The sequence below is a fragment of the Rhipicephalus microplus genome, chromosome 2 (genome assembly GCF_043290135.1).
Source record: "Rhipicephalus microplus isolate Deutch F79 chromosome 2, USDA_Rmic, whole genome shotgun sequence".
Classification (NCBI taxonomy): domain Eukaryota; kingdom Metazoa; phylum Arthropoda; class Arachnida; order Ixodida; family Ixodidae; genus Rhipicephalus; species Rhipicephalus microplus.
The window spans coordinates 291,986,757-292,002,498 of record NC_134701.1 but is presented as its reverse complement, the minus strand read 5'-3'; the positions used below and the strand labels follow the sequence as shown (position 1 = coordinate 292,002,498).

General features: G+C 43.6%; 2 protein-coding genes across 4 annotated transcripts in view; one reads left to right on the top strand and one right to left on the bottom strand.

The window, feature by feature from the left end:
* The window catches only part of LOC119178033 (glutamate receptor 1), a 67,535-nt gene extending 63,676 nt beyond the window's left edge, over positions 1–3,859 (top strand). Inside the window, exons 14-15 of the mRNA XM_037429202.2 lie at positions 2,587–2,721; positions 3,222–3,859. Of these exons, the coding sequence (XP_037285099.2) occupies positions 2,587–2,721; positions 3,222–3,299 (213 nt within the window). The 3' untranslated portion in view covers positions 3,300–3,859. The remainder of the gene's footprint in view (positions 1–2,586; positions 2,722–3,221) is intronic.
* A 9,150-nt stretch (positions 3,860–13,009) lies between these two features.
* LOC119178021 (allene oxide synthase-lipoxygenase protein) overlaps positions 13,010–15,742 on the bottom strand; it is a 101,359-nt gene continuing 98,626 nt past the window's right edge. For all 3 annotated transcript variants that reach the window (XM_037429193.2, XM_075882257.1, XM_075882256.1), the window contains exon 17: positions 13,010–13,269. In XM_037429193.2, the coding sequence (XP_037285090.2) occupies positions 13,155–13,269 (115 nt within the window). In that variant the 3' untranslated portion in view covers positions 13,010–13,154. The remainder of the gene's footprint in view (positions 13,270–15,742) is intronic.

Genomic DNA, 15,742 nt, shown 5'->3' with positions numbered 1-15,742 from the left:
GTTATACGCTCATGGTAATGACCTCTAAGGTTTGTTCAACAAGTTCATCAATTACGTGTACGACGAAAAGTTACTAACGGGGCGTAAAAGGTATACCGTTGCAATTTTCAAGCGTCTGCTAACACGGGTAGTAAAATGGTCGTATAGAGTTAGTTGTGGCCCAAGGAGGTTAGTAACATCTGCCGTTACTAACCTTTTGCTCGTGGTTACAAGCTTTTGAATAAATTTTTTAAGAGTGTTGGGCGGCGCCTCTTCATCAGGCACGAATGCGAAATTTAACACGTTGAGCGTATTACTCAACTTCGGATAACCAAACTCAGAGTGTCCCCGCTTCAGCGTAATATGTATAGGGAAGCGTACGAGGCCAAAAGGTGAGTGAATGCTGAGGCTCTCGAAAAACAGCTGTGCTCCCGTAATGGGATCAATTACATTGACGTGGCCGGACCGTCACCGAAGGGTTACAAGACGGCGGCGGTGATACAACAAGGAATGCCGGTGGACGGTCTCACTTTCAATACCCGCATCTAAAATCAGGCCGAGAAAGTAGCCATTTCATTAATGTTTCCTCACACTAAATCAAAACAGAAATTTGGCAGATCCCACGTACCTTGCAAGGAATCAACGTTATGCGAAGCATGCGGAGGGATGGTGACCGTGTTGCAATTTTTTTTGAAGCGACACGTGATGAAACGACGCTAAATATACGTACAAATGTTGCGCGCACAGACATGTGTTGAAGAGTTGCGGATGTTTACATAGCCAGTTGTTTGCACTTGCGCAATGATGCCAACTGGAACATGCGTATTAGCAACACCAGAAGCTGATGTCAAGCGCTGGGGACCACGCGAATGCTGGTACTGGACAATGCTACATAAATCAACCTAATCGAATGACAAGTAATTACAATTGACGTTAACCCGGCGTGAAGGCTGTATCAAAGGAGAACATTTGTGATGTTTATAAAATTGGGTAGGCGGCACTGGAACCAGTATTGACGTTTTACGAAGGTTAGCTTTTATTTGAAAATTATCTCCGAGACCTGGCGTAGCACTGTAGTAAAATGCTTCATTGCCACGCAGAATGCTTCGGTTAAATTCCAGCTGGGACCCTGACATTTATTCTTTACATTAGTCGGTTCGACGCTACCAATGTTGGGTGTTTCTTAACGCTCGCGCGTTCAAATAGCCCATGTGTGTACTCGTCGCTCCTGGGTTGATACTAAGCATCAATCACCTGTGCCCCACACCCGCTTACCAGCGGCGCATACCCGCCCGGGTATGTGCCACTGTCTGGCGGGAAATATTTGACGACGCACGCGATAGGATTGTGACGTTATTCATGTCTTCACAAGCACATCATATTCGTCAAAACATCTTATCCTCTCATGCTAATTTTGGTTCACGCCAAGTTAATAAGGTGACCACGAGAGTACCCAACGTAAGCGGATAGATAGATAGATAGATAGATAGATAGATAGATAGATAGATAGATAGATAGATAGATAGATAGATAGATAGATAGATAGATAGATACGCTGAAAGTTACTAAAGCGCGCTAAGAAATGCTTTGCATTTATAAAAGCATGCGAGAAAAATCTAACATTAGAAATATCTCCGTTAGCTAACAGGCTAATACACTTGAGCAAAGGGGACCACGATCCCACCCCAAAACATAGACTCCGGGACATCAAGTTCTCTAGGGTAACGAGGCTGCACATGCAAGGGTCCACGCTCTTACTTCTCGGGAGGCTGCCCCTTGCCCTGGTAGACCTGAAGGTCCCACACCGGGTTCAGAGATACTACATTGAGCAGCGGCCCCGCCACGGTGGTCTAGTGGCTAAGGTACTCGGCTACTGACCCGCAGGTCGCGGGATCGAATCCCGGCTGCGGCGGCTGCATTTCCGATGGAGGCGGAAATGTTGTAGGCCCGTGTCCTCAGATTCGGGTGCACGTTAAAGAACTCCAGGTGGTCGAAATTTCCGGAGCCTTCCACTACGGCGTCTCTCATAATCTAATGGTGGTTTTGGGACGTTAAACCCCACAAATCAATCAATACATTGAGCAGCGAAGCTTCTATTCCGCACCAGCGCAGGGTCTCGCGAAAACGGAGGAGCACGTGCTGCGGCACCTACAAACAGACACGTTGCTCAGCCGTACCTAATTGTTACGGCCTAAAAATAGGTGGGCAGCGCCAGTACTGTGCTGAAGTGTCCAACACTCACCGTATGGTCTGGGTCTGTCAATTGAACTTAAAATGAACCCCGATTCCGAACCCCACCGAACAGGACTCGGAGAAGACCCTGCTCAATAGCTCCAAGGAAGAGCGAAATTTTGTCCAGCGGTGGCGGCTTCGGCTAATGACCAGACCGGTGGGGAGGGGCTATCATGATGGTGATGAACTTAGATGGCGCTCACCCATAAGGGGGAGGGGCCAAGAACCGGGTGTCCGGATACTTGCACTGCCAGCTTATATAAAGGTTTTTCTTCCGACGCAGCAGTTCTATGGCCATGTGGTATCGTTGTACTGTGTTCAACTACGAGAGATTTCTTTGGAAACATCAAATATTGTTATTTTTTGTTTTTACAGGATGGCCTTGTCATGACATTAGAAAACTTCCTCGGTGTATTTTTCATCCTCGGCGGCGGAGTGGCACTTGGCCTCCTTGTGGGATTCATCGAGATAGTGTCCCGCGCTTGTGCACGGAGTTCTTCATGTGGCAAGGTGCGTACGTGAAATTTATGAAGAAACGGGGCTGGTGTGGACGAATGTTGTCGCACTGCAAATAATTTGATTCCTCACTAATAACTGCTGGCTTTTACAGAACTCGCGTATTATTGGAATTGCCCATGTAAAAACTTTACTTTAATGACTAGCTACAGAATTCTTGTCTCCTAAAGGAGTCAGGACTATCAGTGCAGTAAACAACGCATTCATTGAACTGAAAATTAAATTGTTGTTCTAGCAGTATGGCATCATCTCAATGAATATGGACATGAGAACAACCAGGCTGGAGCCCTTGATTTTAGTGTTAGTGTGTTCGTTTGGGGAATTTTTTTTTTACTGGCACCTTTGGTCACCAGATTTTTGCTCCCGCCATACCTACGTGGCTTGTGCAGCTTATCTGTACGTTGCTAGTGGATATGTATAAAACTGTTTTCACTTAGTCTGCGGCAACACTAATGAAATCCCATAAGAGCGAATTCAACTGAACTTTTCTACAGGGTGAAGATGCTGCCCCATCAGAAGAAGCTCAGATACCCGAAAAGGAGTACGTCGACCAACCACTGGTTCGTGCGTAATTGGCCCCACAGCGGAGACTCGAATCAGCGATGCTGCTGAAGCCCTTATTCATCCTTTGTCTTGACACAACTTTACTTGGAAGTGTTTTATAGTCGAGCATTTCATCCACCACTTTCTTTATAGTCGCTTTACTTGTTTACACCAGGCGGGCTTATTCTCTTATTTTACTCGAAGAGTGGGCCATATGTTAAGAGTATTACAGTGAAGCTAGCCGTGAATTGCTATTTGGAAAAATATTTTGTAAATTAGATTGCTAAGTTTCTGTCACTCGTTTGTGGTTTTTAACGCCTGTTGCAAGGACAGGAAAAAAGCTTGATAGCGATGTAAACCAGTGTACGAGTATGCGGTGCACGCGAAGCTGTGTTTTGCTTGATGTTTATACGTTTTTGTAAAAGGCTTATCTGTTCTACTGTAACCTGTACTATAACGCTTGAACGGATTCATGTTTTCTTTTTGTTTTTAGTGTGACTCCAGGGAATTCCTTCCTCAACTTACTCTGAGATTGCAGTTAAATGTTTTCTAGATAGCTGGGTAATATCACGACTGAAGCTGCCAACGACATGAAGTTGTATAAACGTCATCTTTTTATACCGAATTTCTCAAACTGGAGACCAGTACTTGATGGTCAAATGCTCATAAAATGTTGAACAAGTTTTTATCCACAGAGTTCGTAGCTGTTTTCATGTTGTGGGATTGAAAAGTGAAATGGTATATACGGTGTCATGTAGCATATACATCTTTCACGCTGCTTTCATCAATTTCGGCTTTTCATCGTTATAAGGCGGTTATTCACTCGTTTGTTTGTCATTCATGCGTCGTACTAAATACGAATCTCATCTTTGGTCACACGAAAAAGTAATCACTTGGGCACATATTGTCAAACATTGTTTATGACCAGGGTTACCATTTAATTTGCTGCTATTTTTCAGAAACTCGCGCAAGTATTCGACCTTAGGAAGTCTTTGTATTCATTCGCATATGATATACATGAATGCCCACACGTTTGCGCAAGGCTTTTGAATGTCTGTGTCACTCACGAAACCATACAGCCATTTTTAATAAAGTTCTTTCAACACTGCCAATACTACCATGTGCGAATTGAAGTTTGCGTGATAATCTCATTTGATTTGTGAGTATTACATACGTATACCTTCGTCAACCTATTTCAAGAAACAACAAGGCACATAAAATAAGCTCCCGTCAAATGACAATGAGCCCTCTATTTGTGAACATCGAAAAAATTGTTCGACCATCTAACATCATTGAATTTTAGTTCAAGGCACTTGATGAGAACTTTCAGCGGCCGTACAAAGGGACACTCGTTGGCTTAGAGGAAATCCATGTGTGAGTCAATAAAGACACCAGTCACTTTTTGTGTACTCATATCGAATGCTTGCGGTACTCCCTGGATAGCGAGAAGCTGGTAGCCTGGCAGTGCCTCTTTCAATGAGATATATATGAGGTTTAACGTCCCAAAAATACCGTAAGCAGCGCCCCCTTTATCCCCATCACCTAAATTAAAGGACTTTCAATCAATCGTTCTGTCTATACCACATGCCGTACCATATGCAGTTTATAGAATTTCTCAAGGTATCTTTGATAATGGGTCACAAAGCCATGAAGAGTTGCGCATTTCAAGAAACGAGAGTTCAAATGAGCAAGGCTCTATCATAAAGCGTTACTTTTGCTGCAATCAATGCCCTCTGTGTTCTTAAGACATACTTGGTGCTTAGTTATTTTTTGATTATTATTTTAAACAAGGCAGCACTATATAAACAAATGCTATAATGTTCTGCGACAGCCGTTTTCACCTAATAGTAGAAGTCGTAGTTGTGGGCGCACTCGTCTAATGATGGCACAATGTTTATGCCTGGTGTCGGACAACGGCTTGTTGAACTGGCTACATGTATATGTATGTTGCTTTGCCGCGAATCATGCAAAAGAAATGCAGTCGTTCTGAGTGATAAAATATACCGAATACTGCTCAAGTGTTTATTCTTTTCCACTGCGGAAAGGAAGTGAAGGTCATAATAAGAATAAGAAAACACATTGTTTTTTTTATTTCTGGCAGCTGCAGCGTTGTCACTTTCGCATTCTTGGGAAGCTGGCGTACAAGCGGCGGCATTCTCGCCTGTTGGAATACTAATGAAATGTCGGAGCTGCGCATTTACTTGTTTCTTCATTTAATTTATGTTACCCTCCGGGTAAGGTTCTGGATTCCAAATCGTTATTTCCGTGCATCTCTTCGCTTGAGTATTACCACAACGAGCCGCTTTCGCGAAGAAATCACAATGTTTCTTCTGCATTCGTAATAAATATGTTGGCCGTAGACCTCGTCGCGTCTCTGTATCTGAAACAGCTTTGTGGGGCTGAAAGTGTCAGCTGATACTCAGAAAGTACGAAAAAAAAAAAGAAGCATTCCTTCACAGCCCCGAGTTTTTTTTTTATCTTATTGATGAAGTTAAAATGAAGTAAAATAGGGTGACTGGAATATGGTTAAACACGGAAGTTATTGGGAGACTAAAGTGTGTTATGAAATGGGCTGCATTTTAGTAATTGCACTCCAATAAAAAAGCAGTCATATTTTATAAATGTGATAGTTAGAATAATGTTATAACGATAATGATAATGAATAATGTGAATGTGATAATTAGAATAAGGTTGACGTATATAGCTTTTCGCCAACGTTATGACGAAGAATAGGCCTTGAAGCTTATATGCTAAAAACTTGTGGCAGCGGATAATTCATTGTGGTTGTCAAAAAGCGAAATGCGAACAATGTCTGGATTCAGTTGCAGAACATTGGATGGAGGATATGTGGAGAGGCAGTTATTACGTCCTATGTTTTCTAGCCTAATTGAGGTAAGAAAAATGCTATAAAAACCTTTTATTTTGCTGTCAACGCGTAATCCCTCCATGATTTACTGCGCAAAAAACAAACGGAAACACGAAAAAAAAAAGGACTGACAGGCTCTTCTTCGTGTTTCCGTTTGTTTTTTTGTGTTTGTTTTAGCGCAGTACATCATGAATTGGTACCAGCTTGCCCAACTAGTCATCCTTCCGTAATCACTACGCAGGTGACTTGTGAATAGTTGTGCGTGAATTGTGCGTGACTAATTATTTTTTAATAATTGATTGCTTATTCGCAACTTCCGCTTCTTTCACCTCAAATAGTTATAGTGGCAGGAGCACAGACATGCACATTCTCAGCAGCAATGCATTTGCACCGGGCAACTAGCGTTTGGAAAATAAAACAAGACCAGTGTTCTAGCAGGGCTGATCATATATCTCTGCTCAGCTCTGCTAGAACACTGGTCTTGTTTTATTTTCGGAAAAAGTATTAGGGAACAGAGATATCGGAATACACGTGCTGTAAGTCTAGAATAGAGATACTGAGATACGCTTGCTTTTCACGAACCGATGTCCGCCTCGGTGGAACAGTGGCTCCGACCCGAAGTTCGCGCGTTCGATTAGGACCGCGGCGGTCGCATTTCAATACAGCCAGAATGGTTGCACTGTGCGATTTCAGTGAACGTTAAAGAACACCAGAAGGCCAAAATTTCAGGAGTCCTTCACTACGGCGTCCCTCATAGTCATGTCGTAGATTCGCTATTCAAATCCCGAAATGTTAAAAAAAATGATATTTCGCGTAACGCGCGATTTCCGAGATACATTAACGAAAAGATGAGAAGAATATTCCGGCATCACGTTTGAAACACCTTTTTTTTTTCATTTGTGGTTTACGTAGACCTACACTAGGGGATAACTTCAGCATTGAAATTCGAGTCCTCTCCTTATTCAATCCAGCTCCGAAAGTGTTTTCCCGCTATGTGGACGCCATTTTTTGCAACATTCACCAAGACGTGGTTCAAGCGTTCGTTTCACACCTGAACAGCATGGAAGCAGCAATTCAATTCACGGTGGATATGAAATTCGAAGGAAAGCTCCCATTTCTTTATATGCTCATTGAAAGAAAAAGGCCCACTTGGTCGTTTGGCATGTTCAGGTTTTTTACCTTCAACAATAGTTTTAGGCACCGATATCAAACGATTTATTATTTTAATCACTCAAAAAAGTCACCACATCAATGACGACTGCGTCAGCACATATAGTGGCGCTCACAAGAACATTACAGGCGGAAATGACGCTGGTTGGTTGCCACCATATCATCAGATAAATGAAACGTTAGAAGCTATCATGGCGTAGGATCAAAACTGGGGTTACTAATCTGTTTAATTTTTCTCCTCTGTGCCTTTTGACCGAACCATAAACAGACGCGGCTGCAACAAAAAAGATCACCGCGACTGCGAAGCATGACAGAGATGCTGGTAACCTTTTCGCCTCTGGATTATTGGTTTACGCGGATTGAATATAAATGGGAAAGACCTCTTTCCTTCTCGCCTCTTCTTTCTTTTGTGAGTTTGCGAGCTGTCTCTTTCCGCAGGTGAGCTGTTGAAGGTGTGCATAGCACAATTGTTGGTCGTCGGGTGGCTCACCGAACAATGCGTGAAGGCTCAACAGTACTTTACCGCTTTGGTCCTTCCACAAATTCCTTTCTCAGAATAAGAGGAAGGAGTGACTCAGAATGTTGAACAGAACACCAGGAAAATACCTCGACTCGAAACAATAGCGCCCACTCACTTTCTGGCAAGTCAAGCGGAGGCACCACGTTTGTTACTGTGGCAACGAGGTCCACGTTTCTTAGCAAAGAAGAAGCACCACTAGTGTGCGAGCTTCCTCTACGTGGGCCAGCTCATTTCATTAGGGGAGCCATTCGACGTCATCGGGTGAATGAAATGTGGTGAAGTGACCCTATGAAAATCAAGTTGAGGGTAGATATTTTTTTTTTGCATTTTGAATTTTCTAAATTGAATAACTTAGTGCTGCGTGCCGTTATCCCTCCCGTTCTTGCTGCATTACTGTGTCTGTACTTTGAACGCCGGTCTACCTCACCCACGAATAGAAATGGGGCATTAAATAGTGTTGGAGGGCCCCTTTAAGGAGCCCCGTATCTAAAGAAATAGTAGGAAAGAGATGACGAAAGCTTGCGATAAGCAATGCCGTAAACAAGCTTGATCACACAACCACTGTTTACGGATATTTTCATTATCTCAGTGAGTGAGACGAAAACTGCTTAGATTAACACAGAGCTGAGCTACAGTTGGTAAGTTCTAAAAGACAGGTCGTGCAAACACGGACACAGAAGGAAAATCAGAACATCCCAAACGCCAACAACCTAATATGCGTACAGTGGCGAAAAAAAAAAAAAAAAGAGGGCACGAAACCTATACCACAGAACCGTTGTCATTCACGTAGACCAAACCGCTTAATAAATTAGAAGCATTTGTTTGCGCACTGCGGGCACTTCTCGCATCTATCTGCGTATCTATATTTCCTTCTGGCCACTTAGGTCTGGGTGCTCTCGTGATCACCCTTTTAATTTGGCGGGAACCAAAATTTGTATGGAAGGGTATGATGGTTTGACGAATATGACGCGCTGGTCAACACACGAATAATGTCACAATTTCTTCGCCAACGTGGTCAAACAGTTCTCGCCAGAGAGTGGCCCATACCCACGGGCGGGTATATGCCACTGGTATGCGAGTATGTGCCACACGGGATTGGCACTTAGTATCTATCTACTCAAGAAAGATGAGAACATGCATAGACAATTTTAGCTTATGAGCTTTAAGAAAAACTCCACATCTGCAGCATTGACCCCACGAATGCAAAGAATAAATGTCAGGGTACCAGGAGGAATCGAACCAAAACATTCTGCGAGCAGTCAAGCATTCTAATACAAGGCCAAGCCATGTCTCGGAACTACTCTTCAAGTAGACCTTGATGTTAGTGAAACGTAAATTGTGGTTGCAGTACTGGTTATCTAATTTTTTAACATTACATATATGTAGTCTTATCATACAGCTGTCACGTCGGGTTAACGTCAATTGTAGTTAGGGGCCAGGCGCAAAAGTTGGTTTAGGTAACATTGTACATGTCCAGGGCTACCAACCTCGCGAGCACCACGCTTCATATCAGCTTATCGCTTCTAGTGTTGCTAATACTCATGTTCCTGCTGGCATCGTTGAGCAAGTGCAAACAACTGGTTATGTAAACAGCAACAGCTCTTCAACATCTGTCTGTGCGTACAATATTCATACATATGAAGCTTTTTTTTCTAAAAGAGCCTATTGCACTGTAAATGAAACTAAGAAAAACGCACTTTTTTCTGCGGACGGTTTGGTTGGGCCTGCTCAAGCAATTTTTTTCCAGTATGTTCCTCTTCCCTAAATACCACAAATCTATATTTCGGCTAAAATCTACATACTCAAATATCGTCAGTATTGTGGAGTTTGTATTTGGCTCATATAGATTAAAACATTTCATTTGGACAAGATTTAGCTTGTAAAATAAATATAAAACTGTTTCAATTTACGGTATAGCAGTACTTTGCGATAAAAATCAGTGCTTCCGCTGGTGCAGTACTTCGATGCATGGGTGTAATGGCGATTACTAGACTTCTAGAGTGAGTGGTCCTTCGTGGTAAAAGGCGCACTATTCTGGACTGTCATCAGTGATTTCTTGTTCTTAAGATCTAATGAAGGCCCTGGAAATTGTTCCAGTTAGTCTTACGCCATGCTATTTCTCACCACTTCTTATATTTTAGGGAATAGATAGACACCCAGTATCTTTATTTCATGCCTACTTTATTTCAAGTATATCATGTCGGAGTGAATGGAGGACACGATGCTGATACTATTGCGCGTAAGTCGAGAAGAATTATTAAAATGCAAATAGAAGTAGGCAAGTCGGCCTCTTTGTCTTAACAATCGATTTTTTGTCACTAAACATTGTGTCCTTGGGTAAATTTCCACTCGCGCTAAAAAACCCAGTTGTGGAACGTAAACACGATAACAAGGACACTAAGACACAAATGAAACATTTTGTGTGGGACCACGTTGGTTGTTTTGATCATGTTTGCTGGCAGAGTGCTGGTTTAATGAATGTGGCTCACTTTTATTGAAACAGTTGGAGTACTTGGCTCATTTTGTATTAGAAACTGCCTTTTTGAGCTCATGTTACAATAACGAATTGCCCCATTTTGAATATAACTGTTCAATAAAGTGAAGATACTGAGGGGTGGTTTATGTTATACATAAATTTAGCCTAGTTTCGGTATCTGCATTTGACTCTTTTAGAAAAAACATGCCTCGTATATTAAGCGGAACTTTATGACGTGTCGCTCAAAAAAAAAAAATACAGCTTGGTCACCTTCCTCCGCATGCTTCGCATCACGTAGATTCTCAAGGAACATACGTGGGATCTGTCGATGTTATTATTACGCTCGTTCGCATATTTCACGGTCACAGCCAAGTTTTCGGGTCTTTGTTTTCCGCAACTGTGCGCATCTTCAGCTATTCGAAGACGTTTGCGATGTGCTGACTTTCTTGTGTCCGTTTTTGGAGGCTTTGTCATTTAGTATTTATAAATAGTTCCGGGGAAGAGCACCCAGGAGCCCATAGAGCGCAGCTTCTCGGCTGCGATGAGGGCGGGAGGTCTTCGGCATTTTTTTATATGTTGTTGTCATTTGGCTACTGTGTCTTGGGTTGAGCTATCGACGAAGTCGTTCTTCTTCTTCCCGCTAAGCCCTGATGGTGCGATCCGCCTTTCATTGGCTTTGTCGTTTTCGGGTGAACACGTGCTGTCGTTCTTTGCGAGCCTCCTCCACGGCATCCATCAAGAAGGCGTCTATAGCAAGAAAGGCCAACTACGCGGACCTTGTCCGACATAGAAGGACGCTATCGCCCGTGTCGCAGTTTGCTCGTTGACGCAGTAACAATCGTGGACGCCCTCAGTTGCGGCGAGGGGGTACACACGACAGGAACGCTATTAACTCGACGGCATCACGGGCTCGCCCCGCCACGGTGGTCTAGTGGCTAACGTACTCAGCTGCTGATCCGCAGATCGCACAACTGAATCCCGGCTACGGCGGCTGCGTTTCCGATTGAGGCGGAAATGTTGTAAGCCCGTCTGTTCAGATTTCGGTGCACGTTAAAGAACCTCACGAGGTCGAAATTTCCGGAGCCCTTCACTATGGCGTCTCTCATAATCATGCGGTGGGTTTAGGACGTTAAACCCCGCATACCATTCAATTATCACGGGTTCATGTGGTGAAGCTGGGCTGCTGTTTCGCTTGGAAGTGTCAGGAATGGACGACGTTTGCACATGAGGAAAAAACGACTTAGCAGCTCCCGTCGACGTTGGTCCCTTCCACCTTGGATTCGTTGACGTAAGAACAACGTTGCGCAGTCGTGTGTTTCCAAACTGACGAGGGTGTTTACTTTGTATTCGCGTCTTTGCACACTGAAAGCAGTGCACTCATTATTGGATTGCACTTCAGACGTAACTAATTAGCACGGAAAAGACAATGGACAAAGTGAGGACAATAAACAGGTAGTTCTGCTTGTCAGTTGTCTTTCTTGCAGTAATTATGTACGTCTGATGCCAATACACATTACGTATATATGTAGCCCAACTCACTCATCTTATGTCTTGTCTCGCGGGATGAAATGCCGGCTGTGGCCGCCGCATTTTCGATGGAGGCGAAAATGCTTGAGGCCCGTGCACTTCGACTTACGTGAACGTTAGAGAGCCCAGGTGGCCGAAATTTCCGGAGCCTACCAACGGCGTCTCTCATATACATATGGTGGTTCTGGGACTTTAAGCCTTAACACTTGCTTATTAAAGTATATATTCTGCTGCTTTTGAGATTCACTCTCAAATTCTCGTGCACAAGACTCAGCAGGTGTGCCTGAGCAAACGGTTTATCTCGCAATAAGTACAAAAAATTATTTATGCTCAGTGCGAAATGCCACAAAGCGATTTCGCCATTTAATTGAGATTGTGTAAACAGTGGTGAGCCAACGAATGTCGGAGGCGAGCGGCTATGGGTACAAGAGTGGGCGGTTATGTGCCCTCTCCGAAGATAGGCATGACTTCATGTCATGCGCTCGAAGAAAGAGCCGTCCGTCGCGAGCGGTAGCGGAACTGGCAGGAGAGCGATTTGCTGTTTCGACAGCTCCCACCAGCTTTACTTCTTTTTTTACAGCTATGATGCACTATATCGCTAATCTCGTGCATATTTTTTTTCTGCTTGTGAGTCACGAATAAAAAAGCATGCGCTAATCATATCAGAATAACTGCTGGGGTTTAACGTACCCCAAACAATCATACGATCATGAGAGACGCCTTAGTGAAGGGTTCCGGAAATCTGGATCACCCGCGGTGCCTTGATTGATTGATATGTTAGTTGACCTTACGTGCCCATAGCGCACGGAACGGTACAATTACAAACTTGCCCAAGCTTGAAATATGACGTGCGGCTGCTTATATACATAAATACAGGCTCCCTTGGCTAACGCTGTCAGATGCACTGAGACGTCATTGGTAATCCACCTTCACAAAATGGACGGCTCTTTTTGTTGTCTCTGCCTCTTTTTGGGAGTTTTTCCTTTCACACTATGTTGAATGGATAGCAAATGCAACAACTGTTTGCCTCAGGAGTGTCATTTAAGTTCCGCTTCAAGCAAGAATATAATATTCATTAAAAGCTAGACTGCACCCCAAATCTCCACAAGATATCTAATAATGTTACTTACCTTCAGGGTTTGTAAGAAGTCCATGTGAAACGCGGGCAGTTGACACCTGATTTATTGAGCAGCATTTTTTATTCCATATGGCGAAATTTCAGCGCATTTTGTACATCAGTGATTGAATATAAATAAACATTTAAGCAGTGAATGTGCTTGTTGAGCTTGATGAAGGGTACCAGAAAGGTCAATCGCCTGAGTCCCTTATATGCTGATGGCATTCGGGACTATCTCAGGGTCGAGATATGGGTAGGGAAAGTCTTTGCAACAGTTTCGCTTCTTGATGTCCTCGCTGATTAAACTCAACTCCTCTCGAAACCTGGCACGAAAAACATGGCTATATCAGAACATATGCAAAACCAGCGTGATCTCTTATCTCCGTATTCAGAAACGTTCTTTGACTTGAACTTGACTTGCCACCAACTTTAATGCAGCACAAACGCGTTTCGAACGCGCTGTCTTGAGACGGTGCGAAGGGAGCACAAACGCACAGACGCGTTTCAAGTCGCAGTTTCACTCAAATTCAAGCCAAGGAGCGTTTATGAATACGGGGGTTAATGTGTCAGAGATAAATATGTAGTGCTTTAAAAGTATTCTTCCAACCGTAAATTTTAGTAAATTGCAGTTTTAGACTGGGGAGATATTCTCGATGTATCCACGTAGTGCACATATTCACTTCGCCGGAGCGCATTCAGTTAATAAATTGTTGTTGTGCTCTTTACCACAGCGATGCAGCGAATCCACCAGCACATTCCTATCGTCTAAAGAAACCAAGTGGGTAAACCTTACACTAAAATGACACAAACTTGAAGACTTGCGTATAAATGTGTTCGAATCTTTCATAACTACGCAGGGAATGCGTAGCAACCTTCCAGGTGGGTCCGGCGGGCGGCCGCATTATCTTTATATATAGGAATAACGTTATAAGAGTTCACGCACAGCATCGGAGATGTGTGTCCAAAAGCGGACCTTTGAGGATGGAATAGGTTACGGTGAGACGCATTCCGTTTCTCTCATTCGTGTCGAGAGTAGCGAAAGCTTCATGACGTTTAACTGACGTTGCGGGACCGGAAACAGGGGGCGCGTGCACTGCTCGCCGAGCTCGAGAAAATACGTGGAGGTGGAAGTAGATAATCCAGGGGATAGATAAACAGAGAATCACGCCCTTGCTATCACAGTACCATGCTGTCACACTTTCAGTAATACCGTGCATGTACCATGCTGGAGTGGACAAACAAGGAAAAAAATTAGGAGAATACGGAGATCTGAAGAGACGCAACATTCATGAACATGGGGTGTCGCTGGAACCAATGATGCGTTAACTGTGGCTTTTTCGAGGCAGCAACCGCCTACCTCAGCGCATCTAGTACGGTATCAACGGAAAAAGACTGGCACAAGTGACCGGTTGCCGGAGCGGTATGATTGCGGCAAGCGGCGCTGCGTTTTTCCCGAGCCAAACGATGTCGAGAGTGCCAAGCTCATTCCATTTTCTAAAACAGGGCTGGCCGGGGGAAGGCATTCCAACAAACAGATTTTTCTCAGCAACTCCGAAAAAGATTCTCATGATTTTAGCAAAAAAAAAAAGAAAACAAGAAACAAAAAAGCAACACTGGGACACCCTCGCTTTTAAAAGTTGAACGCGACAGCGATATCCAGTCCAGTGCACACTTCAAACACTTAGTGCATGAAACCTTTCTGAACTTTCTGTGCCCATGGTGCCGTAAAGTGGGTGCCTTGTGACTGGTTATAAACTACGAAGACACTCTGATAATCACATCTTCTGACGCCCAATGGAAATGTAGGTTGTACCACGCATTATTACTGCACTACTTCATGTTTTATTATGAATCATGTATACAGGACACGTGTGTTTCCCAAGCATGAAATTATTTTCATGTGCACTGCATTTTCAAGTAGAAGAAATTATTTTCACGTCCTTCCAAGCAGACATGTGGTTGTGTTGTAGAACAGTTGCTTCCCACGCATATACACCGGGTTCGATCCTCACTGGAAACCAGGTCTTTTCATTATTTATTTTACTTGAATCTCTTTCGATTTTTTGGTCACGAACAAGATAACCTTTCGCACACAACCAACAACGCCGACGCCGGAATTTCTGCAAAAAGAGCTCTTTAACGCTATCGCACTCAAAAGAATATCGTTTGCACAGCCACATCAGCCGATAATCAACAAACAAGCGTTTCTTTGAAATGGGGGCTTTCGGATGAGACGACAGCAAGATCGGCTGCTTTCCTCCAGCTCTCCGACCACCCCTGTTTTAGAAAATGGAATGTGCTTGGCAATCCCGTCATCGGCATGCTCGGAAAAAACGCATTGCCACATGTAGCATTCTTGCAGTTCCGTCATCCATTAACTTGTGCTAATATTACTTCCGTCAAGACTGTAGGTGAATGCGTCATACCCTTTCCTGAAACCACGAACGTGAAGGAGGAGAAAGCAACTAGGCCCGTCGGCATTTGCCATCTTCTTCCAGTTACGGAAAAACAATACAAAAATATTATACCGCTTCTGCTTCCCGGTCATTAAGCCAGTAAAGACACCTCGATGGCACAAGAACTTTTTATAAAAATTACTGTGCGGTCTCAAAATTACTTCCCACAAATTACTGTTCCATAATCACTGCAACGTCAATGGAACTGGGCGCGGCAAAAGTACAACGAGCGAGAAATGATGAGCGCTGCGCTCCGTATTTCTGTAACTTGATGAAAGGCTCCACTCATGCTGGAATGCAAATTCATGCTAACGCTCAATGAAGTTCGGTGCCAGAGCTA